The following is a 27,832-nucleotide window of genomic DNA, read 5'->3' as shown; positions in this document are numbered from 1 at the left end:
CAGTTCATTGCCCTGGGACACAACTGTCTAACCCACGTGTGTTGGTTTGTGTGGAGCAGTCACAGATAAAGCAGAGAGTGAAGCGTTTTGTCAGATCGCAGCTTCACACTCAGTCAGAAAAGTTCCCAGATATGGGGCTCTGTTCCTGGGCAGGAGCTCATCATCTGCTGCCAGTCCTGGTTCTTGTGTCAGCACTACATGTCAAAGCTGAACAGAATCAAGCGAAGGAGAGGCACTACTACATTGCTGCTGAGGAAATTGACTGGAGTTACTCCGGCAATGGCACAAACAGGTGAGTTAACCTTGAAATAGATCATGTCATCTTTTACTTCAACTACTCAGCTAGAATATTATATCTTTTTTAAATTTGACGAAAAGACGTCTCTGCTGCGTTTACATTTATTCATGAAAAAATATTTTCAATTGTTTTAATCAGACGATGGTTACAATTCGATTGGGAAAAACTGAACAGTCTGTTTTTGTTGCTTTGTTTGCCATTTGCAGCCTGTTTCTTAAATATTTTTATGATAGCACAAAAGGATAACACATTGTGTGGGGGTGGGGTGTCTGTACAAGTACATTCTGCAAATATCTGTTTCTGTGCTCTTCCTCAGGTTTAATCCCATCTACAAAAAAGTGGTCTTTCGGGAGTATGACAAAGACTTCCGAAAAGCTAAGCCTCATCCATCATGGCTAGGTTAGTATTCCCTGATGTTGATGTTAGCTCGGTTTATCTGGATTCCTTCTTAAAGAAACATGTATACATATCTACAGGAGATGTCTATGCATGAGGACCTCTTCTGGGGTTTGCATTTTATACCTGTGTGTTGATTGCATTGTTCTATAGGACCCTGGCATAACTGGCATGCATGCCATATTGATTTGAACCTCAGATTTGAGGTTAATTATGATATAGACATACTTGTATAGTCATTGGTTTGTCAAAGAACAAATAATTGGGTGTACTAGGGGGTCCAAAAAGCATTGGTTTGACACCATAATGATGCTTCAGATTCAGAAGAAATACCAGTTGGGTCCAAATCCAGTCCCTACGTTGCATCTGAGTTGATGCAAAGTGAAATAGTAAAGAAGAAAGAACCACTAACATTGGCTACATTTTAAAAATATTCATTTATATCAGGGAAGAATTAGGAGAGAAAGTAAAGCTATGGAAGAGATGATAGAATTCCTTTTGGCTGATCAACAATTGTAGATTTGACCACAACAACTATATTAATGGCGGAATGTCCATTTGAGGTTGTACCGATAAGTCATGATGGATAGTTGCTTTCAAATAAACTTCCTCCACAGGCTTACTTGGACCAACGCTGCGAGCTGAGGAGGGAGAGACGATTGTCGTCACTTTCAGAAACAGGGCCAATGGTCCATACAGCCTCCACTCCCATGGCGTGAATTATGGGAAACAATCTGAAGGTAGGCAGCTCTTAACCCTTGTGCCATCCTGGATACTTTACCATTGGGAGTTGGGTCATCTAGACCCACTAGACAGTGCGCTGAACCGTTTTTCTTCAATGATTTGTGATCTTCACTGGTGTCCATGGATTACATGAAATCTTTCCACCTTTATCCACCTTTGTCATGGTAGGAAGAACACGTCAATGTAAGGGTGGGGTCATCTAAGATAGCACAAGGGTTAATCAAGCCACACATTCCTCTGGCATAACTATTAAAACAGCTACAGCACGGCCTGTTAGGGTCATGGTGTGTGTATACTCATGATGTTCCTCGTTTTACAGCAAACAACTTTGTTTGTCTTTCTCTAAAAGATTAACTAGGACAGACAAGGCACCAAAGCAAAAAGTTCTGAAGTCCAACAGGAAGGATTGCTAAGCCTTTGAAAATATTTATCTCAGTATGTAAGGAGTGACTCATGGATTTTGGAAGTTGAGGGCTCCTTAATTAAATAAAAACGTAAATAAATATTGGATTTTTGTAGAGTAATTGTTTATAAACCTTTGTTTTTATTTCATTGATGAGATGTGATTAGTCGATTGTCTTCTAAATGCAATGGGACTTTATTTGACAGAAAGAAAGATAATTGAACCATGGGATCATTGAAATAAGAATAATAAGACATTGTTGTTGTTTTTTGGTTCTTTGGTTTCATGTATTTCTAAATATTTCCAGGTACGGGTCGCATACTTTCTGGATTTAATAAAAAATCATCATGTCCTTACCATAGGGGCATTTCATAAAACACAGAAAATGGTTAAGCCAGGATTAAGGACTTATCTTGGACAGAGAGGAAAAATAAGAAGTTGATCAGTGTGAACTATTGACAGTATAGAGAAATGGACTGAGTAACCCATCCCCCCCGTCAGACCAAACAGGAAGTACCCGCAGGTTCCAAGAAGCAATGATCTCATAGACTTTTTATAGACAAATAAACAGCTATTACTATTTGTCAGAATAGTCATTCTTGCTCTGACTCCTTTTTTTTAACATGTTCTTGTTAATCCAAATTTTTTTCATGTTTTTTTTCTGTAGTTCAAGTTATTCAAGTTTTAAAATGACCAATCAAATGCCTCAATCAAAGTATGTGGTCTCAGGTCATATGTTCAAAACATTTGATTAACAAATTCTCACAAGCCTGCTTTGAGTGGTAGGCGTGTGGACTTCCAACTAGCTCACTCCTGGTTGGCAAGAGTGGTTGCCATGAAACGATGACTAATACAGACTCAGAGAAATCACTGCTTACTGACAACGTTTGGCTCCAAAATGGCAACCGAATTGACTTTATTTTGTTGAAACCAGAACTGAGCTATTTTCTATGGGTGACATCACACTCACTTCGTCCATCTCTCACATACAGTACAGTCAATGGTGCAAACATCACTGACTGTATTTTGTAATTAAAGCTAGAGATTTTCCTGGAACAGTTTATTTTTGCAAAACATTTTTAGACTTTATGACTATTTAGCTGCTACTGTCTGCACAAAGTCTTCTTTTTAAATAAGTACTTTGTAGCTTCCTCTTCCTAGCAGGATTTGGACATCCACTCAAATGACAGAAAGAAGACCTTTAAATAAAATGTTTTAATCCGTAACTGATCTACTCTGACCCTCAAGAGCCACAACCCCGCCTGTTTTCTGACCATGTGTACTGTTTGCTGTTGATTTGCTGAAGCAGATTGAACATGAGTCAGATCAGATGTGCTTAGTCAGTCAGAGGGTAAAAATAACTTTCATCCAAACAGTAGATAGCAAATCAAGGAGGGTAGTACATTTAAAAGGCTAGGTTTCGCCAGCCTCACAGAACATTATCTGTCATGAGTACAAGTATTGTACACAAACATGTACAGAACACCCCTCCCCCATCCACTCCCAGCTTCTTGCCAAATCAACACATTATTCCAGAAGCTCTTTTTCCGTGAGGAATTTCTTTGTTTTGATACTCTGTCCCAGACTGTTTCTGTTGTGACATAAGTTTTCTTTTATTGTTTAACCCACTGCTAAACTCTGTGTGACTGTGTGTTTAAGTGTGAGACTACAGACACACCAGGAATGTCTCGTGCGCTAAAGAATGCACTAAACGCACATTTTTGGACATGGATTTAGCCCACAGTGTTCACACTGTACTGTCGCCACCCGATACTGGTGCATGTCCGCCACTTCTAGTAGAAAGAGGCTTGGAGCTAAATGTTGTTGGTGTTGTTACCCTTTTAACCTATCCCTTCCTGGGTCACCACAGCGGATTAGCTTTCACTGATTTACAGATGATTTGGCAGAAATATTTATGCCGGATGCCCTTCCTGAAACAACACACTATTTTATCCGGGCTGGGAATCAGCAAGGGGTATACTCCCAGACTTGTGCCCCTTATGGCTACATAGTTAGGCGGTAACACGAATGGTGTGGCCCAAGGACCAACACTGGATGAAGCTCATTTCACCCCTGGGAATTGAACTTAATCTTTGACAGCTCCATTTCGATTTATAAAAGACTGGGTGTCATATAATTAATTTCTCCTTCATGATCAATTTTCAAATGGTTAGCACTTTCATGAATTAAAAGAGATGCCATCCATACTACCAAATCTTATCTTAAAAATGTGCATAGCTACAAGTGAATGAGAGTGTTGAATGCGGAAGCCTGAAATGGGTATATATGTGCATTTACATAGACTTTTCATTGGATGTGACCAGTTGAATGCATGTTGCAGAGGGTAGTGTGAGACCAGAGACCAGAGACCATAAAAATTACTTATGGTCAGTTCAACAAATGTCTTTAAAAAGCAACACACAGCTGCTACAAAAGATGGTATTAATCAAACTGTTATAAACTTGAAACAAATTCATTTTACACTGACCAAAAATATAAACACAACACTTTTGTTATTGCTCCCATTAAGGTATGAACTCAAAGATGTGAAACATTTTCCACATACACAAAATAACCAGTTCTCTGAAATATTGTTCACAAATCTGTCTAAATCTGTGATAGTGAGCACTTCTCCTTTGGCAAGACAATCCATCCCACCTCGCAGGGCCGACTTGAGTGGGCGTCTGGCACGTTGGAGAGGTGTTCTCTTCACAGATGAATCCCGGTTTACACTGTTCAGGGCAGATGGCAGACAGCGTGTGTGGCGTCGTGTGGGTGAGCGGTTTTCTGATGTCAATGTTGTGGATCGAGTAGCCCATGGTGGTGGTGGGGTTATGGTATGGGCAGGTGTATGTTATGGGCGAAGAACACAGGTGCATTTCATTGATGGCATTTTGAATGCACAGAAATACCGTGACGAGATCCTGGGGCCCATTGTTGTGCCGTACATCCAACAACATCACCTCATGTTGCAGCACGATAATGCACTGCCCTATGCTGCAAGGATCTGTACACAATTCTTGGAAGCTGAAAACATCCCAGTTCTTGCATGGCCAGCATACTCACCGGACATGTCACCCATTGAGCATGTTTGGGATGCTCTGGATCGGCGTATACGACAGCGTGTTCCAGTTCCTGCCAATATCCAGCAACTTCGCACAGCCACTGAAGAAGAGTGGAGCAACATTCCACAGCCCACAATAGACAACCTGATCAACTCTATGCGAAGGAGATGTGTTGCACTTCATGAGGCAAATGGTGGTCACACTAGATACTGACTGGTTGTCTGAGTCCCCTGACCCCCTCAATAAAACAAAACTGAAGATTTCAGAGTGGCCTTTTCTTGTGGCCAGTCTAAGGCACACCTGTGCAATAATCATGCTGTCTAATCAGCATCTTGATATGGCACACCTGTGAGGTGGGATGGATTGTCTTGGCAAAGGAGAAGTGCTCACTATCACAGATTAAGACAGATTTGTGAACAATATTTCAGAGAACTGGTTGTTTTGTGTATGTGGAAAATGTTTCACATCTTTGAGTTCATACCATAAAAAATGGGAGCAATAACAAAAGTGTTGTGTTTATCTTTTTGGTCAGTGTATTTCCAGGTGCTCTGATGTGAACCTTTTTCTTCAAACCAAACCAGAGTCTCCCATTTTTTACAGGAGCCAATTACTTTGACAACACATCATTAAAAGAAAAAGAAGATGATCTGGTATATCCCAACCAGGAACACGTTTACTACTGGGAAGTTACGTCAAAAGTTTCTCCACAGCCTGATGACCCCAACTGCCTTACCTACACGTACTTCTCCCATAAAAATGTAGTGGAGGATTACAACTCTGGTCTCATTGGAACTTTACTCATCTGCAAGCCAGGTGAGCAGTAAAATGACTCCAGGATGTTTTGTGCATTGAAGGAAAAAAGTGAATAATGACTGCTCCCTTCCGTTTGAAGGCAGTCTTGATGAGTCAGGGAAGCAGGTCGGTGTCCACAAGGAATACACATTACTTTTTGGAGTTTTTGATGAGAAACAGAGCATATATGACCCCAGAGGTTTCTCCACTGACAACCATGTCATGTATACCATTAATGGATACGCAGAGGGAGCCCTGCCTGGTGAGTGCTTGTCTTTCCTTCTTTGTTTTTTCCAATTTTAATATGCAAACAGTTATAAAAAAGGACCATCCTACACACATGAGCCAGAAAAAGCTAGTGAGCAAAAGTCCATAAGCTGATTCAACTGATTATTAAAACATGTAAATGATTAGCAACAAATAAGCATAAACAGAATAGAGAACACAATAGATTTTTATTACAAGTATGAGTCCTCACCAAGGAGATTGAAATCTGTGCAACCTGAGAGATGAGAAATGAAAACACCTCTACAGAACAGTCAAAAGGTCAAGCCACAAAACATTGGTGGAACAATGTGGGGATAATCTATCAAATACAGACTTACTGAAATTACTTTAATTACAGACCAGTTGGGAATAGCTGACTTTTGGAATGGATTTTGGAATGTAACATACACTCAAAAGTAAACTGTCAAAAAACAAACAAACAAAGAAACTAGACCATGAAATAGACCAGAACATCAGGAAAAATTCAAGAACATCTACAGTATAAACATCCTTATTCAGAAATTGACCAAAATGAAAAACCTTCAAAAAACTGGAAAAAACAAAAAAAATCAAACAGAAAGTTGTGCTGTAAAAGTTAATTGGAGTAACACACGTTTATGCAGATGAAAAATTGAAGTGAGCAGTTTATTGTTATTTTTAAGTAGAAGTTGGATTAAATCTTGTGCTCACAAGAGCCAAACCATTACATTTAGTGCTGTCCTTTATTCATCAGTAATGACTGAGTGAAGTGACCAGGTATCATTTTTGGAAAAAGGTCAACCAGGTGAAAGCTACAAAAACTTGTGTTAGAAAAGTGGGCATAATAAAATTACTTTCCAATTGTTAGGCCTATAAGGAATGTGGATGTAATTTGTCTTTTAAACCAAACTACAAAGTTGGTGGTTGACTTCCTGCCTTAAGTTTGCTGGTGCCGCTGTAGGTGCCATAACCATTCGGCCTGCAATAACCGTTCGGGTTCTTTCGACTGAGGATAAAGTCACACTACAGTAGCCCCACTTGGACAAACTGTGTAGTATGGAGATCTGCTCAGGCTCTACCCATTTTCATTTCACGTTGCCTTTTGCAACCCAAAGTTCTTTTCCCCCATAAGTTGTGTCTGACATAATTCTTTGTAGTGTTTATAGAGAGATTTTGCCACAATCCACTTTGTAAAAAGATCTGTGACTGTTAGAATTAACCGGCTGCTCCACACAAGCCAACCGTGTCTCTGAGCAGAGCAGCTGGAGTCTCTTAGCTTAGTGTTTGCATGCAGGCAGGGAAGGTGCTTTGTTATAGTGTGCGCCGTCCTGAGAAGGGTTCAGACTGCAGTCCGTTTGGCTGCAATTGCACTTAATAATAATCATAACAGTAATAAAAGCACGTTTAGAATAATAATCTCGCTCTATGTCGGAGCTCTTCTTGTTTACAACAATATCTTCTCCTATGGTAGTATCGTAACTTGTCCAGACCAATCACTATCTGATACGTCATCGGACCAACGGAGAGCCAATCACATAATGTGACGTCAGCACTAGTCGAAGGACCCCGAACAGTTGTTGCAGGCCGAATGGTTATGGTACCCACACCACTTGCATTGATGGAAACTCTGTTAGCGTGTAATGGTTATCACTAGGGGTGTTTACTGGCAAGAGTCTGGCGATGCGATATGTGTCACAATACAAATGCCACAATACCATACGTGTCCCAATGAATCTCAAAACAGTACCTAAGACAAATCTTTCCTATTTTTTAAGTAGCATACATTAGAGAAAACTCTGCCTGAATATTAATACACCTTTTACATTAATAAAATGGTAAAATACATTTTATGCAATGATCAAAACATTTAGCACAGCAATTGTATCTCATATGCAAGTTGCTTTTGCCCAAGCATATTCATGGTGCTTTTCTTTTGGTAAATTAAGAAATATTTGTTCTTTAAGGCAACAGTCAACATTGTCTGATTTCCATAACAAATAAGTTTTCAGTATGAGAAAAAAAATGAATAAATGCCTTAACCAATGAGTTTGCATCAAAACTGGGGAAAAAAAATCGTGCATTCTTTTCATAAACATTTAAGCTTATGGATGCAATGTGACAGTGCGAATGAGAGTGCTTAAATGTGTCTAAGGCTGTATTTCCCTGATTGTCTGCACTGCAGCACGGCATCACCGCTTTCAAACACGCAAAAGTAAACACATATTTCATTCCCTCATCACCACAACAAGTTTCTTTTTTAGAGCATTGTACACATGACTCTGATCCATCAGTTTTTGAATTAGATTCTTTGGCTGTGAAGTACAGCAGAACTTTGGTCCGTCTTTAGGATTTTTACTGGAGTTCTGCGCTCTGCGCATCTGTTCTTTTTCAAGCCTGCTGTGAAGCACCAAATCAAATCAAATCAACCTTTATTTATATAGCACTTTTTCGACAACAGATGTCACTCAAAGTGCTGTGCATAAAATACAATAAAATTTAAAAACAAGATGACAAGACAAACCGTGCGACAACCCCCCCCCCGCAAAAACACACACACACCCACACACACACACATCAATACATAAATAAATAAAAAAGTGATAGAATGATAGAATGTGGAGACCTGGCTTTGTCCAGAGGTGGGAAAACGATAGTTTGGGGACATGTCCACACCAGCGACCCCCCAACCCAAGTTCACGGAGAACACTACCACAGAACCCCCCAGATCCGATCAAAAGAGTCAGACCCAGGAGATCCCACTGCAGCGACCCCGCTCACTGAGAAGGGTCAGTCACCGATGTGGAGGATCCCTCAGAGGAAAACACTGGAGTGTAATAAAATGTAAAAGGAATAAATTAAAATATATATAAAACATGGACAAAAAACAAATAATTACATAAACCCTAATAGGCATATGAAATAGTAAGAGCGTCTTAAAAATTAATAGAATAAATAAATAAATGTATTTACATACACATATAAAACTAGTTAAAAGAAAAATAAATTGATTAAAATATTTAAAAATAATAATAATAATAAATTAGAAAAAATAATACTAATAATAAATAAACAAATAAATAAACAAATAAAAAAATTAAAAATCCTAAAATTCAACTAAAAGCTAAATTAAAAAGGTAGGTCTTAAGCCTTCCTTTAAAAACATGAACAGTCTCTGCAGCCCTGAGGCTCTCTGGGAGGCTGTTCCACAGGCGAGGTCCGTAAAAACTGAATGAGGCCTCGCCGTACGTTTTTGTTCTAACTTTTGGGATAACCAAAAGGCCTGTATCAGAGGACCTCAGGGTCCGCGAGGGCTCATACTTTAAAATCATGTCAGATAAATATGAAGGCCCGAGACCATAAAAACATTTGTAAACCAATAAAAGAACTTTAAAATCAATCCTGAATTGCACAGGGAGCCAATGCAGCGATCTTAAAACTGGTGCAATGTGTTCCCGCCCCCTGGTCCTCGTCAGAACGCGTGCTGCTGAATTTTGCAGCAGTTGAAGATTTGCTATTCTTGTTCTGGGAAGACCAGAGAGCAGGGCATTACAATAATCTAATCTGCTGGTAATAAAAGCATGCATTAGCACCTCTGTACTGGCAAGAGAGAGAAATGGGCGGACTCTGGATATATTTTTTAGATGATAAAATCCTGTTTTTGTGATGTTTTTAATTTGTGGGATAAAATTCAACTCAGAGTCAAAAATGACACCCAGGTTTCTCACACACTGAGAAGTTTTGTAATTCTTTAGTTTAGATAAAACTACCTCTCTCTTGTCTTCAGAACCGATCACTAAAACCTCTGTTTTGTCCTGGTTTAGCTGTAGGAAGTTCTCTGCCATCCATGACTCAATGTCTAAAATGCATTTTAAGAGTGTGTTGACCGACTCTTCATCATCAGGAGACACAGCGATGTAGAGTTGAGTGTCATCAGCGTAGCTGTGGAAACAAACGCCATGCCTCCTGATGACGTCCCCCAGTGGCAGCATATATAGATTAAAAAGTAGTGGGCCTAAAATTGAACCTTGGGGGACCCCACAGTTGATGTCGAAGACCCTTGAGGAGCAAGTATCCATACTTACGTAAAAACTTCGATCTGTGAGATAGGAATAAAACCACTTTAGTACAGTACCAGAGATGCCCAAACCTCTCAGTCTGTTGAGTAAAATACTGTGATCTACAGTGTCGCTTCTTTAATCCCACGCTTCTTTATGGAACTGGTAGCAACTTGGCAGAGAGTTTCGGTACTACGGTGGCCCTGAAGTGCAAATCACATCAGCAAATTACTCGACATGAAAACATTTAAAAGATCACAATGACAATTTTAAGAGAAAAACAAATATTTAAAAATACAGCATTACATGTCAGAATATAAAAAAAAATTCCAGAAACCAAAACTTAAAAAAAAGGAAACATTTCAGAAAACAAATGTAATTTCTAGAAAAACCAAATGAAATTTTAAAAAATGAAACACAATGAGAAACCAGAAAAGGTAGATACCGTAGGCCATCGCTGATTGGATGATGATCCAAACTTGTCCAAATTATATTGCAATATAAAATTATTTATTTTATTTTATTTTTATTATTTATTAATATAGAATTAATAATACCGGGACAGGTGTAGGCGCACCATTCATTTAACTTTCTCCAACAGATAATGCATTCTGACCATTGGTGCCGTCTTTTCTTTTAAGGTTTCCCAACAAGCCCTAAAAATGAGCTTATCAAAGAAAAGAAAAGTGGATAGTGATTGCTAAGTTTTTAATACAGAGAGGACGACAGAATATTTTTTCACTAAAGTCCAATCAAAGGCTGTCTGCTTGCTATGCCAAGAAGCTGTTGCTGTTTTCAAGAAGCACAATATCAGCCGTGACTTTAATAGCATCCCAACTACCCTGGCAAACTTTCAGACAAACAAACAAAAAACCCACTTGTTTATTTCGGGTAACATCCAAACTGAATCCTTTTGTAGAAACAAACAGGCAGTTTGAGGGGCTTTTCCTTATGTTTGGCTTATAGATCTAGTCCTGGCCATCAGTTTTATTACATTTATTTACTCTATGCATGTAATCTATTTATTATTATTTATTTTCATACTATGAATCCTAATTGAAAAGGATAATCTGTTTGTTGTATTGAAGATGTCCATTTTTGCGCTCACGCCCCTGTGAGTCTGCATCTGGTGGGAATGAGCTCAAACCCCGAAGTGTTTTCAGTCCACATCAACGGGCAGGTACTGACTCAGGAGGGACACAAAGTGTCATCAGTGGGGCTAATCAGCGGCTCCTCAGCTACCGTCAGCTTGGTGGCGCCTTACGCGGGGCGCTGGCTGCTCTCCTCGCAAAACATGAGGCATATAGAAGGTGGGTGTTCCTCCACACTTATGATATAAACCAATTTAAGGGAGCTTAAAAAGGGAGTTAATGCAATTTGTCTGCTGCAGCCGGCCTGCACGGTTTTCTGGACATAAAGAAGTGTGAAGAATTTAAAGAACCCACACGAACCATGACCATCGCACAAAAACGACAAAGCACAGAGTGGAAATATTACATAGCTGCAGAGGAAGTTGTCTGGGACTACTCCCCCAACATGCAGGAACATATGGACGAGTAAGCGAAAACAAACACCCACTTCCAAAAAAGCTAATTTTTTGTCATGTTGGATAATTCATCACAGTAGCTGTTGGGTTCCTTATATTTTGTAACACCATTTTTTTTCTTTCATAGAGACTTCAAACGCCAATACTTGACGCAGTCATCCACTCGTATTGGTGCCAAGTACAAGAAGGCAGTGTACACGCTGTACAAAAATGAATCATTTACTGAAAGATTGGAGAATGCGCAAATCAAGAATGAGCTGGGGATCTTAGGCCCAGTGATCAGAGCTCAAATCAGAGATGTTATTAAGGTAGGTGTCTAAAGAGCAAAAGAGTGGAACCTGAAAATACAAAGCCCTCATTTTGATTAAAAGGATTCCGTCTCAGAAAAACACATTAGGTAACTCGGTAAACAGCACTAATTTTTATTTTGCAAATTCTGATCAAAGGCTAACTGTTTGTGCTCAGGTTATTTTTAAGAACATGGCATCCAGGCCTTACAGTATCTATCCACATGGGCTGATGATAGAAAAATCTGAGGAGGGGGTCTACTACCCAAAAGGAGGTACTGTCTTCCACTTATAAGACAAACTTAGCAAAACCTTGTAAAGCTTAACGGTGAAAACATTCTAAAAACTTAGATGTAGTAATTTAATGATGGGATGTTTTTGAATGCTTGCAACAGGAAATCATTCGCACATGGTTAAACCAGGTGAAACACACACCTATGTGTGGAAGGTGCTGGAGGAAAATGAGCCTTTAGATGCAGATTCTCGCTGTCTGACACGGATGTACCACAGTGCAGTGGACACACCTCGGGACATTGCGTCGGGACTGATTGGGCCAATCCTCATTTGTAAGAGTCAGTCCCTGAATGTCAGAAATGTGCAAGTGAGTAGATCTGGAATGAAGGAACTTACCGTGCAAATTGTTTTTATAGTGAAAGTTTACTCTAAAAAGTAAAAAAAAATCCTTTCTTGTTAAAGTTCAAATGTGAGCACAATTGTATATTCCTCAAGTGTACTTTCACATGGCACTGAACTGTCACTATTCTTCATATCAAATCATTAGGTGAGGCTTATGCACTACAGTATTTTTATTGAGGATTTTGTAAGGATCACTAAAATGCAAGAATCCATACGCTAAAGCAATTTCTTTAGCAAGGTGATAATCAACCAATCACCAATATAAAATGTATAATGAAGAATAAATACTGTTACTCGAGCGCCAGGATAGAACAAACTAAAGAGGCTGGAACCAAAAGCGTTCAATAATCTGGAGCAGCAATCGAGGCAGTGTGAACCCAGAGGCATGTTCTGAATTCTTAGAAATTGTAATGTATTTAAATAATGTGTAGAAAGGGTGTTTGTTTGTGTGTGTGTGTGTGTGTGTGGGTGTGTGTGTGTGTGTGTGTGCGTGTGTGTGTGTGTGTGTGTGTGTGTGTGTGTGTGTGTGTGTGTGTGTGTGTGTGTGTGTGTGTGTGTCTGTGAAGAAGAGAGAGCTGCAACATTTGATAACATTTGGCCTTCCAGAACAACCAAATAGTTGTCATTCAATCAATAGTGTCACAAGCTGGTTCATGATTCCCAACTGAGTAGAACTCTGCCTGATGAAAGGGCCTGAGTAAAAAAATCCCTCAGATTACCAGACTGTTTTATTCACTTTTGAGAGTTTTTTGCGTGTCACTTTTTGTTGACACGCAAGTCTTTTAGCATTTTGGACTCTATTTTGACTCAAACAATAGGTATGAAAGAAAACATGGGAAGTGAAATGAGTTTCAAAGAAAGCCACTCTCAAACAGAGAAATAATAGGAACACAATGCATTAAACACATAATGCATTAATTTTAAATGATGTCCACAAGGTCCCAGCTTCTCTGGATATTTTAGAGCCTCATTCAAAGAAAGTAATGCATTGGTATTTGGTAATATGGACCTCCAGCTGGAGTTGCTGGTACAGGTGAGTCTAAACACAGAATGTTTCAAAAAGTGTTAGCTTCAAACACAGACTAAAACAAAAACCAAAGCCTGACGTATTGTAAGTAATTACAACTTTGGAGTAGTGTATACCTGTAAACCAAATGCAATGCCTATTTAGACTTTTGACAGTCTTTGTTTTTTACTGTTTGCAGGTGAGGGCAGACAAAGAGCAGCAAGCAGTGTTTGCCATGTTTGATGAGAACAAGAGTTGGTACTTGGATGACAACATTCGACTGTATTCGGATGTTTCCAAAGTCAACAAGGCTGACAGAGACTTTTATGATTCTAATGTCATGCACAGTAAGTTTAATTAATGGGATACATCCAGTTATATATGAATTATTTAACAAAGAGTAAATGTTAGTGCTACATCTGAATTCAGACCCTGTCTCCTAGTCTTTAGAAGTAAAGGGGTAATGGGTAGGGATGAAAATATAACTTTGTGACACGCATAGCACATCTGTGCTCACTTATTTTGTTCTAGCTTTTATCATAAGTTGTGTCAGAGGAGAAGATTTTAAATAAAATCATTGGAAAAAACATTTCTTGAAGGTGAGTCATGGCATCTGGACTTAATGTCTTCTGTTTTCATATGAAGCTATAAGTAGTAAAGTGTTTTCAGAAGAGAGGACATTAAGTCCAGATGCCATGACTCAATCTAAAGATTTTGTGTATGTCATGAGTACATGAACAAAGTATCATCTACTGTAAAAATGCCATCAGAAAGAAGTACCGTATTTTCCGGACTATAAGTCGCCCTTTTTTTCATAGTTTGGCAAGGGGTGCGACTTATACTCCGCAGCGACTTATACTAGAAATAAATTCAAATAAATAAGTTGTTAACCCTCCTGTTATGTTCATTTGTGAGGAACAGAGATGATGTTCCTGGGTAAATTTGATGTATGAGGTATGTTATGTGTTAAGAGTATGTTAAGTGACTCAGAGAATCAGCAAACTTTTTTTTACAGTAAGATCTTGAAGGCTAAAAACATAATATTCTATTTTCCAATGATTTCATAGATTCAGAAATGCAATAAAAATGAAAACTGTTTCTACCAATAAAGGATGAAAACAGAGTATTAGTTGGCCAATGATGCTTCATGAAAAGAATAAGTAAATAAGTTTGAGAAAGAATTACTGTGAAATTATGAGATAAACAGTCTGCTATGATTTTGTCATATGAGGTTGTGAAAGTTATTAGTTCTTGGTCTCAGATTTTGTCAAATAAATTTCCCGTCAAAATGCGACTTATAGTCCAGTGCGACTTATCTGTGTTTTTTCTACTTTATAATGCATTTTTGGGCTGGTGCGACTTATACTCCGGAGCGACTTATAGTCCGGAAAATACAGTATTTTGGCTGACCAAAGCACAATGGGATGTAGGCAAATGAACTAAGAAACTTAGGTCATAAGGAAATGATTGGCAAACATTACAATCTTTTCATGCCATGATGAATTCCCAATCCTCCCCTGAATATTCAAATCAGATAAGTTAACCTTCATTGATCCAATAGCTTAGTTCCAACTGTCATTTTCTTCATAGGTGGGCATCTGAGATATAATTATGCTCAAACTGTGAATTTAAAGCTTCTTGATCAGGTTCAGTGTGGAAATGTTTGTTAGGGTGCTCACTAACAATGAAGTAAAGTGATGTTTTCTAGCACTGTGTAAAGCTTCTGATGCTTTCAGATTAAAAACCCAGACATTAGCCGCGGTTACATGTGCAAAATATCTTGATCGAATCAAAGATCGGATTAGAATTCAACCGTGTACATGTGCCCAGAAAAACGTTTTCCAAATATATATATAAACATTCATATGGGCTACATTTTTGGTCGGAATAAATCATTTGGACATGTGCAGTACTCACTAAAATACCAGAAGAGGAAATGAGTTCCACTGTAAACAAGCCGATATGTGGATATGCCGATATGTGGCAGCTCGCTAATATACAAGATGATCTTCTAAACATGCTTTTAATATTGTTATGGTTATTATGAAGATCCTGTTCGCTTATCATTTTAATTTTAATACATGTGGTCAGAGCTTTTTTTCAGGGAGAACGGAGCCGGAAGAAGGGTTAGGAGAAGGTTAACACTTTAACAACATTTAGCCTTGGATGAACATAAAATCTATGCGGGAAATGCAGCTATTTGCATCTTGGCTCCACGTAAATATGTGGGAATAACATCAGCCTTTATTTTGTCGGGACACGACTGGAAACACAAATCCACACCGGCCCAAAGCCGGTGTGTGAGCTGGCGGTCTGAGCTAGAACCCTGCGCGGGACTATTTTCTTCATCCCGCTCCCGCCCGCGTCCGCTGAATTTCTGACCAATTCCGCCCGCTCCGCAACGTATGCGTTACACTCCCGCCCACACCCGCAATATGTATGTCCACTCCCGCCCGCACCCGCAAAACTCAGAGAATTTAGTCCCGCATAGTAATAGAGATGCATTGATTTTGTATCGTCTCCCGTCCCGCAGGAAAAAAACACATTTTTATTGATATTATTAAAGAGAATCATGTCCCTCCTCCAGCCTCATCTTTTCATGCATTCCTCTTTTGTGTGCAACTTAAATATTAAATATATTTTCCCAAACCCTGTTCGGTTAAAAGTTTGCGTGTGTGCGCGCACAGACAGACGGCCTGAAGCGCGCTCTTAGTAAGAGGTGGGGCGGGGCGTTGCACACTCCCAACAACAGGTTAGATGACAGAGGCCATTGGGCATCTCAACCTGGTGCCTTCACGGAGCTTCAGTACATAAGTATCCAACAGCCGCACAGCCAAACGTAGTCCGCTAATATATATTCATGAGATATTCATGGCAGCACTGATCCAGCGGGTTTTTTTTTTTGCCGCCCGCTCCCGCCCGCCCGCAGCACAATTCAAACCGCCCGATCCCGCGAGATTTGGGTTGGGTCCCAATCCCAATGCAGCCCTCTAGTCTGGGCTCTGCTCGGGATACACAGTTCTACAGGGAGACATGGTTCTCCTGAGTCCGGCAGCTCACCCAGAGAGGCGGGACGGAAGCCTCCCCCGGAGCGCACATGTAACAAAGCACACACACACATACACACACCCCCTTGCCTGCAAACACAAAGCTATAAGTCCGGCTGCTGTGCTCACAGACACCGTTCACTGCTGCGGAGCAGCCGGTCAGTCCTGTTTGCGCTCCAAAGCTTTCTTTGGAGCACCGCACCGTCTATGCGTGACGTAAAACCAGAGCAGTAGTGACACACGATCGGAATGAGCTGTTTACATGCACCACGGTCAGATCAACAATCGGCATAACCCACCGATCTCGATCGTAAAGAAAGTTTGATTCGAACGAGTCTGATCAGGGCAGAATATTCCGAACGGCATGTTTACATGACGCATTTTTCTTCCGATCAGGCGTTCATTCCGATTACTTTTGTCCATGTAAACGCAGCTAATGAAAGGCCTCTTTAAGCCTCTAATGTGTGCTCAGAGAAGCTAATTTAAAGGGCTGATGTAAGGGAGACATTAACAGCATTGCATACTTTTTTGGGGGGACAGCCCTTTAGACTGCAATCACATTTCCTGGTTTGGCAGATAACAGTTTTTACATATTTGTTTATTTTTTCAAAGCTATAAATGGTTATGCTTTTGAAAGTGGGCCTGTCCTGGGCTTCTGCAATGGTGAGGTGGCAACATGGCATGTGTCCAGCATCGGCGCACAGAACCACATTCAGACAGCCACCTTCTACGGCCACCCATTTGAGCTTAATGGCAGGACAGAAGACTTTCTCAGCCTCTATCCCATGACTGGAGAGACCATCACGATGAACATGGACAATATTGGTGAGTCCCAGTTTACAAAGACTATTTTTTTGTTATATTTCACTTGCCAAAATGTTATTTTCCAAGTCTACAGAGATTGACACACACATCTTTCTGTGAACAGGTGTCTGGCTTTTGGCTTCCCTGAATTCCCATGGAACAACTAAAGGACTTCGCACCAAGTTTCAAGATGTTGAGTGCTATCGTGAGCTTCAATATGACGACGACTTTGAAAATCCAGCTCTAATTGTGTGGAATCCTCCAACATTGGATGAGATCAAAAAAGAGAAAGAGGAGCCAAAAACTAAAACTAAAGCAACAACAGAGGAGACAGATCATCTAACGGACATTTATGCAGAATGGCTAAATATACGGTCACAGAAAACCCAGTCCAGTGCATCAGATGTGGAGGAGCTGGATTTGTCTTTTCTTGATTATGATGCCATCGATGTAGATGGTGACATCACTTTAAAGGAGCCAAACCATCAATCTTCTTCAAAACCATACGTGCTGAACAAAACTCAATCTTCAAACGGCAAAAAAATGGAAGAAGTTGCTTTTCAAAACCAAAGCATAAGTGACATCGCAGCCTATTCACTGAGAAACACGACTGCAGCTTTTGATTCTTTGTCAGTTCCTCAAACAAAGAACAAAACAGTTTTCAGTGAGTATAAAGAGTTGACAAAGAACAGCAGTTTAACTTTAAATGCAAGTCTGTCCAAAGTTGTTTCCAACCCTGAATCTGCTTCTTTCTCCACAAATACTACGTTTTACAAATCTACTGCATCATCAATATTTCAGAACGTGTCTTCTGAAACCATAAATGTTACTGCACCTTTACAAGCTACAGCCAATCCTACCATGCCATTACAAGATACTACAAATGTAATACTAGATTTACAAGGTAATGCCAATTTAACCTTAACAGTAGTCACATCAACTGGAACATCACAAAACACTACCAATGTAACAAAAGACTCAGAGGACAATCACAAATCCACTACAGAAATACAAAAGGCTGCCAGTCTAAACGCAACATTACCAGGCATTACCCATCCAACTGAAGCCTTTCTAGACCAGACCAATACAACTTTTGAGTCACAAGACATTACTAATGTAACCACAGGATCCCCTATACAACCAACTGTAATAACGGAAATTAGTGACAAAAGTAATGATCTAACCATGGAGATATGGGATGGTCTCCATATGACTGTAGCACTTCCACAAAATCAAACATCTTTTTCAGAAAACGAAACAACAAATACTCAGTTCCTTGAGGATAGCTCTCCTGCAGTGGACAAAGGAGTAGTAATAGAACCTGAGGGTCAAATCACAAGAGGAGATGTGTTCCTTTATGACGTGTTTGGGACCAGCAGTACCACAATGCAACACAACAGCACTGTACAGAATGCAACTGTGCTTAGCAATACAACTACTGAACAAGTATATGACAACAAAACAAAGCCTGTTGACGTGACAGTTGGGATAAAACTTTGGTTTAAGGAATTAAACAGCAACAGTTCTGCAAGTTACAACTGGACTCTTGAGTCAATAACTAATGCCACACATATCATTAATGATAACTTTACAGTTACAGACCATCAACTTCAAGAAAATTCTTCCAAGATTTTGACTGTTGTAACCAACACATGCATTAAAAATGTGACAGATGGTTTGCCTAAAGGTCCTCCTTCACTAAACATCACAGTGAATGCATCCAGATCTGATCCCTCAAACACGAATGAATATAATGTCACATCTAACGTAGAAAACTTGACCAACACCTCTTTAGAAAGTTTACCCAGTGAGGTTTCAGTTTTACTTAACCACTCAGAAAAACTGAGTTCAAACATCTTAAGTTCTTTGTATGACACAGAAGAGGTTTTCATTTATCTAAACAAAAACACTACAGAGGCAATTAAAACCTTCTCCTTCAATCCACAAGATCAGAATTGGACTTATGATGTAATTCATAATAAAGTGCCTCAGGAGATTCCGGACGACCTTAAGAAATACTTTGAGAAAGAAACACTAACAACCACTCCGCCTCCAAAAAAGACCAAAAAGGTTGTTCTCAAACAAAAACCCAAGAAAGGCCAAGGAATGAAGACCAGGAGAAAGAAGGTATATAAACCTCAAGAAAGAAGTGATTTACCTTTGTCTCCTCGAGGATTCAGTCCAGAGATGACCCCCCGTGGGAATCGCCCCCTGACACCACAGCCTGTGTCTAATGACGAGGAGCTGGTTAACCAACCGATTGTTATTGGTGTGCCCCTGCATGGTTTCAGTGATTACCAGCTATATATTCCTGGAAAGGAACCAGATCATCTGGAGATCAATAAACAAGATGTGACGGCAAATGAATATGAATATGTGATGTTCAAAGATCCCTACAGTGATCACAAAGATATTATGAACATGAACCTGGATGAGACCACCAAATATTACTTAGAGTTATCAGGCCCAAATACCAAGACCTACTTCATTGCTGCAGAGGAAGTAGAATGGGACTATGCTGGCTACGGGCAGAGGTAAACATTAAAGCCAAGCTTTAATAATGACAAGGTATTTTGAAATGTACAATAAACTGTCATGCAAGTAAACATGGAACTGACATGTGGTTCTGTTATCTGTACAGGAGACCAGAAAAAAACCAACTGTACGGCCCAGAAACAAAATTTACCAAGGTTATTTTCCGTGGTTACCTGGATAGTGACTTTAGCACTCCTGATATCCGTGGGGAGCTTGATGAGCATCTTGGTATCCTGGGACCTGTCATCAAAGCAGAGGTTGGACAAACCATTATGGTAAGACAGGACCTGTTGGCTCAGAGGGAATTCTCATCACATAAATCAGATGCATCATTCAACAAGTGAGATGTTCTTTGTAAAAGCCAAGACACCAAGAAAATACATTTGGAAATAAAACAAGAAATTAAAGACATTAAAGGCATTATGAAGGCAACATTTGATTTGAAGATAAGGTGACTGCTGACACGAAAGCTTTTAAGACAAGAATCCAATTTTTTACTTGACACAGACAAAAATGGCCGTACTACTATTTTGTAAAAAAAAAATCACGTTGTCTACTATTTAAAATTCTCTTTTGAAATTATATCTAAATCCTTTTTCAGAGTTTATCTGAGTAAGTACAATAACATCTGTTTTATCTCCCCTAAGATCTGATGGGAATGTCACACATAAAATTATGGAATTTGTTCTGGATTTTTTAGAAATCTTGAGTAAATGTATTCATGACTCAGTTGCCTTTTCATGAAAGGAATGAATATTTAAGATCACTCCAGTTACCATGGAAATGCATTCTGCTTTGGTTGTATTGGGATTGAAAACATTAAAAAGAATTGGGGAGACTAAAGATATAAACAGATTAAATTTGGATTCAGGATTAAGATTTTTTTCTATCTCTCTGTACATTCAGAAATGAAGAAACAAGCAAATAATAAACAAGAACAAAAAAATGCAAAACATTGTTTATTAAATCACCATCTGCATTGTGTTTGTAATTTAACATGCAGTCTTATTTATCTGCGGGGTTGTCCCTGGTAAAACAGAACCGGCTTTTGTGCAAATGCTCCTTTGCCCCAAGAGGCAACTTTGTTTTACTTCACTGTGATGCATTGAAATTATTGACTTATGATTGTTTGCTTTGTGATAAAAGACCTGAGGTAAAAAGCCAAACAGCATAAAATACCAAAGGTTTGCAATGGGCCCTTGAGTTTTACTGTATGGCATTTCATTAGGTAAACACAACAAAACTGTTTATCTGGTAGAGAATCCTGCTACAGCTCTACTGCAATTTACAGCTTTCAACTTTGGGAATAAAAATGACAAAAAGTGCACAGCCAAGTTTTTCATATTTTTACTTTGTCAATCTACGTCAGCCCAATAAGATCAAAGTACTGTTCAAGAACAACTGCACATATAAGCTTCTCTGGTAAAGACTGCATACTCAGTGAATCCTCATTATAACACTGGAGGAATTTACAAAACGAACGCATCTCAAAAGAGAAAGTTATGTCTCTTTTATTAACAAATCAATTGCAAATATACTTGAAATGTCTTTCATAAATAAAACAATTTTTTTTGTTGATTCTAGGTAGTTTTCAGAAACCGTGCCAACCGCCCCTACTCCATACATCCAAATGGAGTTTCCTATACAAAGCAGACAGAGGGCATGTCTTATGAGGACGGCTCCAAGAACTGGTATAAGTATGACAACGAGGTTCTACCTAATACAACCTTTACTTATATATGGAAGGCCAGTACTGATGCTGGACCAGGACCAGAAGACTCTAATTGCCGGACCTGGGCTTACTACTCTGGAGTTAATCCTGTAAGATATATATATATATTTTAATGATTTACATTTTTGGAATAAAAGTACATTTTCAAAATCTGAAAAATTAACATGCTTTATAAATTTTAGAATATCATGCCAACCAGTAAAAACTTGGTGGCTAAAAAATTCAGTTTATATTGTATTTCCTGACACAAGTTCAGCCTTAAATCCCACTCCAAACATCTTCAGATCTATTGTAAAAGTATTCCCAGTGGTCTTTTAATTGTCATTATGTTGTATAGCTAAAATAAAAAATAAAAACAAAAAAAACCCTGTGTCCTTCTCTAGGACATAATTTCTGCAGAGCAGCAGTAGTTCATTAGAAATTCACATCTGGGTTGTGGGCGAGACCCAGAATGAAGCGGAATAGGCGGCTTGTGGCTTGCCGGTTGTTTTTTTCTACGTCACAGTTACAAATTTTAAACAGCATACCAGTACTTTCATCTCATCCTGATTCACAACTATTTGAATTAAAAGTACTCAAAAATGTGGATCCTAAGTAATTCTTTGATATAACTTAGAATGTGAAAAGGCATCTTTATTTTAAAGTCCATTAAGTTCATAGCCTCTTCAGTTTGTGATATGATTAGAATGAAATATGTTTATTTATGATATGTGATTTATGATTTTTGATGTCTTATAAAACCAAGATGTCACAAAAACCTGTCAAAGAAAATGAAGAATGCATCACCTTGTTATTACACCTAGGAAAAAGATATCCACTCTGGCTTGATTGGACCTTTACTGGTGTGTCGAGAAGGTACATTGGACAAACAAGAAGACTCAAGGGAGTTCACTTTGCTCTTCATGACATTTGACGAGTCCCAGAGCTGGTACTACAACCAGAACTTTGAGCTGTTGCAAAGGAAGAGCCGAAGGAGATTTCTGGATGCCAGCCTTAAGGAAAACCTCAAATTTCATTGTAAGATAACAAGTTTCATATTTTAAATACATCAATTTTTGATCAGTTCTTTCATTTGCATTTTTTAAAATCTATTACAAATCATTTGACCATCCAGGTGAGTTGCAATTCCACATTTGTGTAGAGGCAAAAGTGATACAAAACATGTTCCGTCTTTTGTTTATGCAGCCATAAATGGAATAATATTCAACCTGAAGGGACTGAGGATGTACACAGACCAGCTCGTGTACTGGCACCTTCTAAACATGGGTTCTTCCAAAGACTTTCAGAGTGTTCACTTTCATGGACAGACTTTCATTACCAAGAAGACCAAGAGCTACAGACAGGCTGTCTATCCACTATTGCCTGGTGAAAAAAAATAAATGCAGAGAATACAGAATGGTGTTTAAGGTCAAATGTATAATCTTTAATATTCATTGTTTTTTCCATAGGGAGCTTTGCAACCCTGGAGATGTACCCATCTAAACCTGGTCTGTGGCAGCTGGAGACAGAAATTGGTTTAATCCAGCAGAAGGGCATGCAGACCCTCTTTCTAGTTCTGGATAATGGTGCATGAAAAAACACAGATTCAACCACATACTGTATTCAGATGGTAATATCTTTTTGGCTAAGAATGTTTTTCTTCTTCAAGACTGCTACCATCCGCTGGGCCTTGAGTCAGGCAGTGTAAAAGACAACCAGATTACAGCGATCCATACAAGAGGTGAGCATTCTTACTTCTCATTTTGCTATTTGGAGCTAAATGTAATCTGTGAGCAACCATAATACCTTCTTTGTGTACGTTAGCTCAGTTGACCTAAACTGACTAAAGACTTGAGGGAGTAAAAACAAATGTTAATTTCAGCCAAGGGCTGGATTGTGGTGTAGTGGTTTTTGCTCTTGCATCACAGTGAAAAGGCCCTAGTTCTGTGTGGAGTTTGCTCTCCAGCTTCCTCCCACAGTCCAAAAGCATTCTTTATAGGTTAATTGGTAATTCTAAATTGTCCGTATGTGTAAGTGTGCAAAAGACTGGCAACCTATTTCCTGAAAATGGATTTAGTGGCTTCTGAAGAACCCCAGGTTTGGTTCCAATTCTGCACACTCATGTGTCCAAGTGTCCCTAGGCAAGAGACCGATCCTCACATTGCTCCTAGCCCGGTTAATGGCAGTTCACGTCATCTGTGGCAAGGGGGAATAAGTAGGTGTGACAGTGAATTAAATGGTCTTTGAGCATTAAATAAGTTGAAAAACTGCTAAATAAGTGTCCTTTATTTACCATTGCAGAACTAATAAAGAATCTCTGCCTAACTTTAAAGGGTACTGGAAGCCTCATCTTGCCAGATTGAACAATAATGGCAGATACAATGCGTGGAGCACAGAGAACAACAGCAGCTGGATTCAGGTAAACAGTTCAAGCTTTTCACTTTGTGCGGCCTCTAACTTTTGACATTTTCTAATCTGTCTCTGTACAGGTGGACTTCCAGAGGCCAGTTGTAATCAGTCAGGTGGCAATTCAGGGTGCCAAACAGCTCTTCCAATCCCAGTATGTGACAAAATACTCTATCTCATACAGCAATGACAACCACAAATGGAGCTACTACAAAGGCGACAGCAAATATTTCTGGAAGGTAAGGGTGGTAGGATCACCTGTGGATGGAATTAACACCTCTCTGGTTTATTCTGATTTCTGTGTATCTTTCCTTTTGTAGGAATTCCCTGGTAACCAGGAGGCTTATGAGACAAAGACGAACACATTTTCTCCTCCTGTGTTTGGACGATTCATCAGGCTCCACCCCATTGAGTGGTACAAATCTGCCACAGTCCGCATGGAGTTCTATGGATGTGAGCTTGATGGTTAGACATACATTACTATTAAAGAGTCTGAACATAAAGAAGCCAGAATCTATGGATATGTGATAGTTAATGCTCTGTTCTTTAAAGACCCACTTAGATGAAGATGGTGTTTTTAACTTTTTCTTGTGGCTTTTTTTTTTTGATGATGAAGGACATAGATAAAGAAATTTATGCTCAAACGGATGGGTACTAGCTCCCTGCTCCTCTCTGCTCCGCAAAGGGTGGGAAAGGGGGTGCTGCTTCCCACCAACAGTGTCTGTGTGTTTTGATGGTGCCATAAGAAATATTGTGATACCATAATATGTCATCTAAAAATGCATGAGTGACAACTGAAGCTGGTCATGAAAAACAGTCTGCTGCTATTTTAGCCAGCTCCTCAAGAGCAAACAGTCAGCAGCTGTCTCATGTTTAAAAGGTCCCTTCTTTAGTTGGTAGGTTCCAGCTCATTTCACTGGTGTTTCACAGAATTTAGATCAGAGCTCACAGAAAGCCTCCCAAAAATTGTTCAATTTTTACATTATTGTGTTCAAACTATTTATGTAATAAGTTATCATCCCATAAGAAGAAATATTACCTGTAAGTGAACCTAAACTTTTTGACACTAGACAGAATTTTTGGCTCTAGAATGCTTTGATAATCTAGAGCTTTCAATAGATAAAGGACCAAGGATGTCTCACATACTAACCAGGCACTCCTCCACTCAAAAGCAGAGTCCATAGGCTTGTAAGATCAATAAATTACATTCTTCCAAGAACATTTTTTGTTACTGTAAAAAGATCAATAAAAGTTTATATTTATTTTAAAATGTCAATTGAAGGGTTAAATTAGCTCTACGATTAGTCTATAGCTTGTCATGGTGGCCAGAGCCTTAATAGAGCGACTCTCCTCCACATCTTTCACAATTTGCAAGGTGCTGCCCCCCCATCTATCCCATCTCTAAAAACTGAATCTTAAGAAAGTAAAAAGACCCTTAGTTCAAGAATAAATGTCTTATTTTGTTATGCATGAAAATAATATGAAGAGAACATATCTGCTACTAGGATTTATTTCTTAAAATAAGAATTCTTGGTATGAGCAGATTTATTACCCCATTTGGCTGATATATTTGCTTCTTTAAAGAAAATCTGACAATAGGGTAAGAATTTTTGACTTACAGTTTGTCAGTTCATTATGGAAAGCAGCAATTAACAGCAGCCGAAATTAGAAAAAAAAAATTAAAACATAGATATAAAAATAGATTAAAGAAATTAGGAAAAAACAAGGGCCAAATTCAACATTGTGGGTTTTCCCGAGTTAAAAAAGATTCCTGCTTACTGACACCTTTCTTTAATAGAGGTTTAGCAGTTTTTTGTACTTTTTTTTTGCCTTTTTGTAAAGCCATGATTGTTTGACAACGCCGTACCTGTTTCAGTTGCTTTTATTAGAACTTTTTAATTAAGTCTTTTTATTTTGTGTTTATGGTTTGACTATATCTTTTTTGTGAAGTTCCCTTGCATTTCAACTAAAATGTATGATAATGCCTGTGCCATCATCTGTATCATAAGGGATTTATTAAGATTCCCAGATCATTCAGTGGCAACTCGTGCTTCTCTTTGATATCTTCTGCTTATATAAACTAATACATCTAAATTTTCTAAGCAAGCGTGCAATATTTTATAATCTGTATATTTGACTGTTTTACTCACCTTTATCAGGCTGCTCAGTACCTCTGGGGATGGAGAGTGGCAAGATACAGGACCACAGCATCTCCGCCAGCTCGACAGCCTCCAGCTGGTACGGTGGCTCCTGGAGTCCATTCCTTGCAAGGCTTAACAAACAGGGTGCTATCAATGCATGGAGAGCAAAGGTATAGATCTAAGACATTAAAAAAGTGCATTTGAAATAAGTTTGTCAAAGACTAACCTGATTAAGACACCTTCAAAGCCTGCAAAACTGACTATACTTAATGCAGAGTATGTTTCTGACAGAATAACAACATGAACCAGTGGCTGCAGGTGGAGCTGCCAAAAGTAAAGAAGATCACCGGTATTATAACTCAGGGAGCCTTGTCTCTAGGGAAGGAGATGTATGTTACCAGTTACACCATCCAGTACAGTGACAATGGTGTCCACTGGACACACTACACAGGTAACGAGGAATTTCCTGCCAAGGTGAGTTACAGCAAGATGCCCCCAGAACCACAATCCTATGAAAGAACTCTGCTTAAGTTAAGTTGAGTTAAATCTTCTTTTATTATGTTTCTGAATGCAGAAATTCTCTGGAAACACAAACAACAGTGACCACGTGAGGAACTACATTTACCCTCCCATTTTTTCCCGCTACATCCGAATTGTTCCAGAAAGATGGATTGGTTCGATCACTATGAGAATAGAGCTGCTGGGCTGTGACTTTGAGTGACAGGTTGTTGGGGTTTTCTATGATAATTGTGCATAAATAAAGTTGTCCAAATTTTTCCTGGTGTCGCTTTTGTCAGCATCACCGTATCAAAGACACTTGTCTATTTTCTCCTTTTATTTAGTCTGCATAATACAATGTAACTGACTGAAAAGAGTTTTTCATTTTTAACACAGACAAACAGACAATTTTAAACCCATGTAAAGACCCGCCCAAAAAAACAGTTAAAAGAATTTTAACAAACCCAAAAATAGCTCACATGGGATTCAGCAATGTAGTTCAACATCAAAACTGCAACCCACTGGGCTCAGACACTCCTATTAGATGTCTAAATCATGACATGTTTCCCTCTCTATAAATTGCATAATGCATCTCATGGAGATCAATTTATAGAGTTTTATTGCACATCGCTGTTTGAATCTCTAGCAGATGACTTTCCCGAAGCCAATGACAGCACAATCCGAACATAGCTTGCGAATTGTAAATATGCTGTCATTTTTCTCAAGGAGGGTTAGGGTTAAATAGATAACAGAAACAATCATTTTAGGGTGCATTAATGGTGGCTTTGTGTGCTTTAGAAGCCATCTTTCAAACTTTGGATAGTGAAACGGAGGACAATGTTCGAATACAACAATACTACAGGACGATCTTGATAGTATCTAACAGGATGACTTTAGTGAAAGTGACTGTTCAAAGTATACATGTTCAATATATAGCTGTGGTTGCTACACTCTGTTTCTGATGTGATCTGCATTGTTGTACTAGGAGATTTAAATGTTCTATGTTGGATTTTGATTTGTGAAAAGGAAGAAAATGAAGCCCCTCTGATTTTTCTGAATGAATGATGTTCACAAATGAAGCTCCAAAAGTGTGTTGGATTGTTTGAAACCTTTTAACGGCAATTAGATATTAGTAGAAATGTTTGCTGTTTCTCGTAATGTAGAATTTTGTGATCACTAGTTGTCTGTGAACAAAATCACAAAGGTGACTAATTGT

The 27,832-nt window shown here is 39.0% G+C and overlaps 1 protein-coding gene across 2 annotated transcripts; it reads left to right on the top strand.

Moving 5' to 3' along the window:
• Window positions 1-11: 11 nt before the first annotated feature.
• Window positions 12-26,894, top strand: f5 (coagulation factor V). Of its 2 annotated transcripts, XM_011489454.4 has the most exons (25): window positions 12-292; window positions 615-697; window positions 1,312-1,434; window positions 5,507-5,719; window positions 5,799-5,960; window positions 11,088-11,309; window positions 11,390-11,555; window positions 11,673-11,853; window positions 12,011-12,107; window positions 12,228-12,433; window positions 13,674-13,821; window positions 17,134-17,346; window positions 17,450-19,859; window positions 19,967-20,135; window positions 21,445-21,681; window positions 22,396-22,609; window positions 22,778-22,957; window positions 23,041-23,157; window positions 23,241-23,312; window positions 23,905-23,990; window positions 24,061-24,216; window positions 24,298-24,442; window positions 26,137-26,288; window positions 26,410-26,592; window positions 26,693-26,894. In XM_011489454.4, the coding sequence occupies exons 1-25, from the start codon at window positions 132-134 to the stop codon at window positions 26,837-26,839; spliced, it is 6,243 nt and encodes a 2,080-aa protein (XP_011487756.1). In that variant the 5' UTR covers window positions 12-131; the 3' UTR covers window positions 26,840-26,894. The 2 variants fall into 2 exon arrangements, with proteins under 2 accessions (XP_011487756.1, XP_011487757.1); XM_011489455.4 differs by lacking the exons at window positions 24,061-24,216; window positions 24,298-24,442; window positions 26,137-26,288; window positions 26,410-26,592; window positions 26,693-26,894 and adding an exon at window positions 23,713-23,786 and having other exon boundaries at window positions 13-292; window positions 23,873-23,989.
• The last annotated feature ends 938 nt before the right edge of the window (window positions 26,895-27,832 follow it).

The sequence above is a fragment of the Oryzias latipes genome, chromosome 21, assembly GCF_053564925.1.
Source record: "Oryzias latipes strain Hd-rR chromosome 21, Olatipes_Hd-rR_3.1".
Classification (NCBI taxonomy): Eukaryota; Metazoa; Chordata; class Actinopteri; order Beloniformes; family Adrianichthyidae; genus Oryzias; species Oryzias latipes.
This window is presented reverse-complemented; position numbering and strand designations above follow the sequence as displayed.

Excerpts from the sequence above, each read along its gene's own strand:
- f5 (XM_011489454.4), top strand. The coding sequence starts at position 132 with ATGGGGCTCTGTTCCTGGGCAGGAGCTCATCATCTGCTGCCAGTCCTG. Across the intron at positions 12,108-12,227 it reads GGTCTACTACCCAAAAGGAG|GAAATCATTCGCACATGGTT; the intron begins GTACTGTCTTCC and ends TGCTTGCAACAG. Across the intron at positions 23,991-24,060 it reads ACAACAGCAGCTGGATTCAG|GTGGACTTCCAGAGGCCAGT; the intron begins GTAAACAGTTCA and ends GTCTCTGTACAG.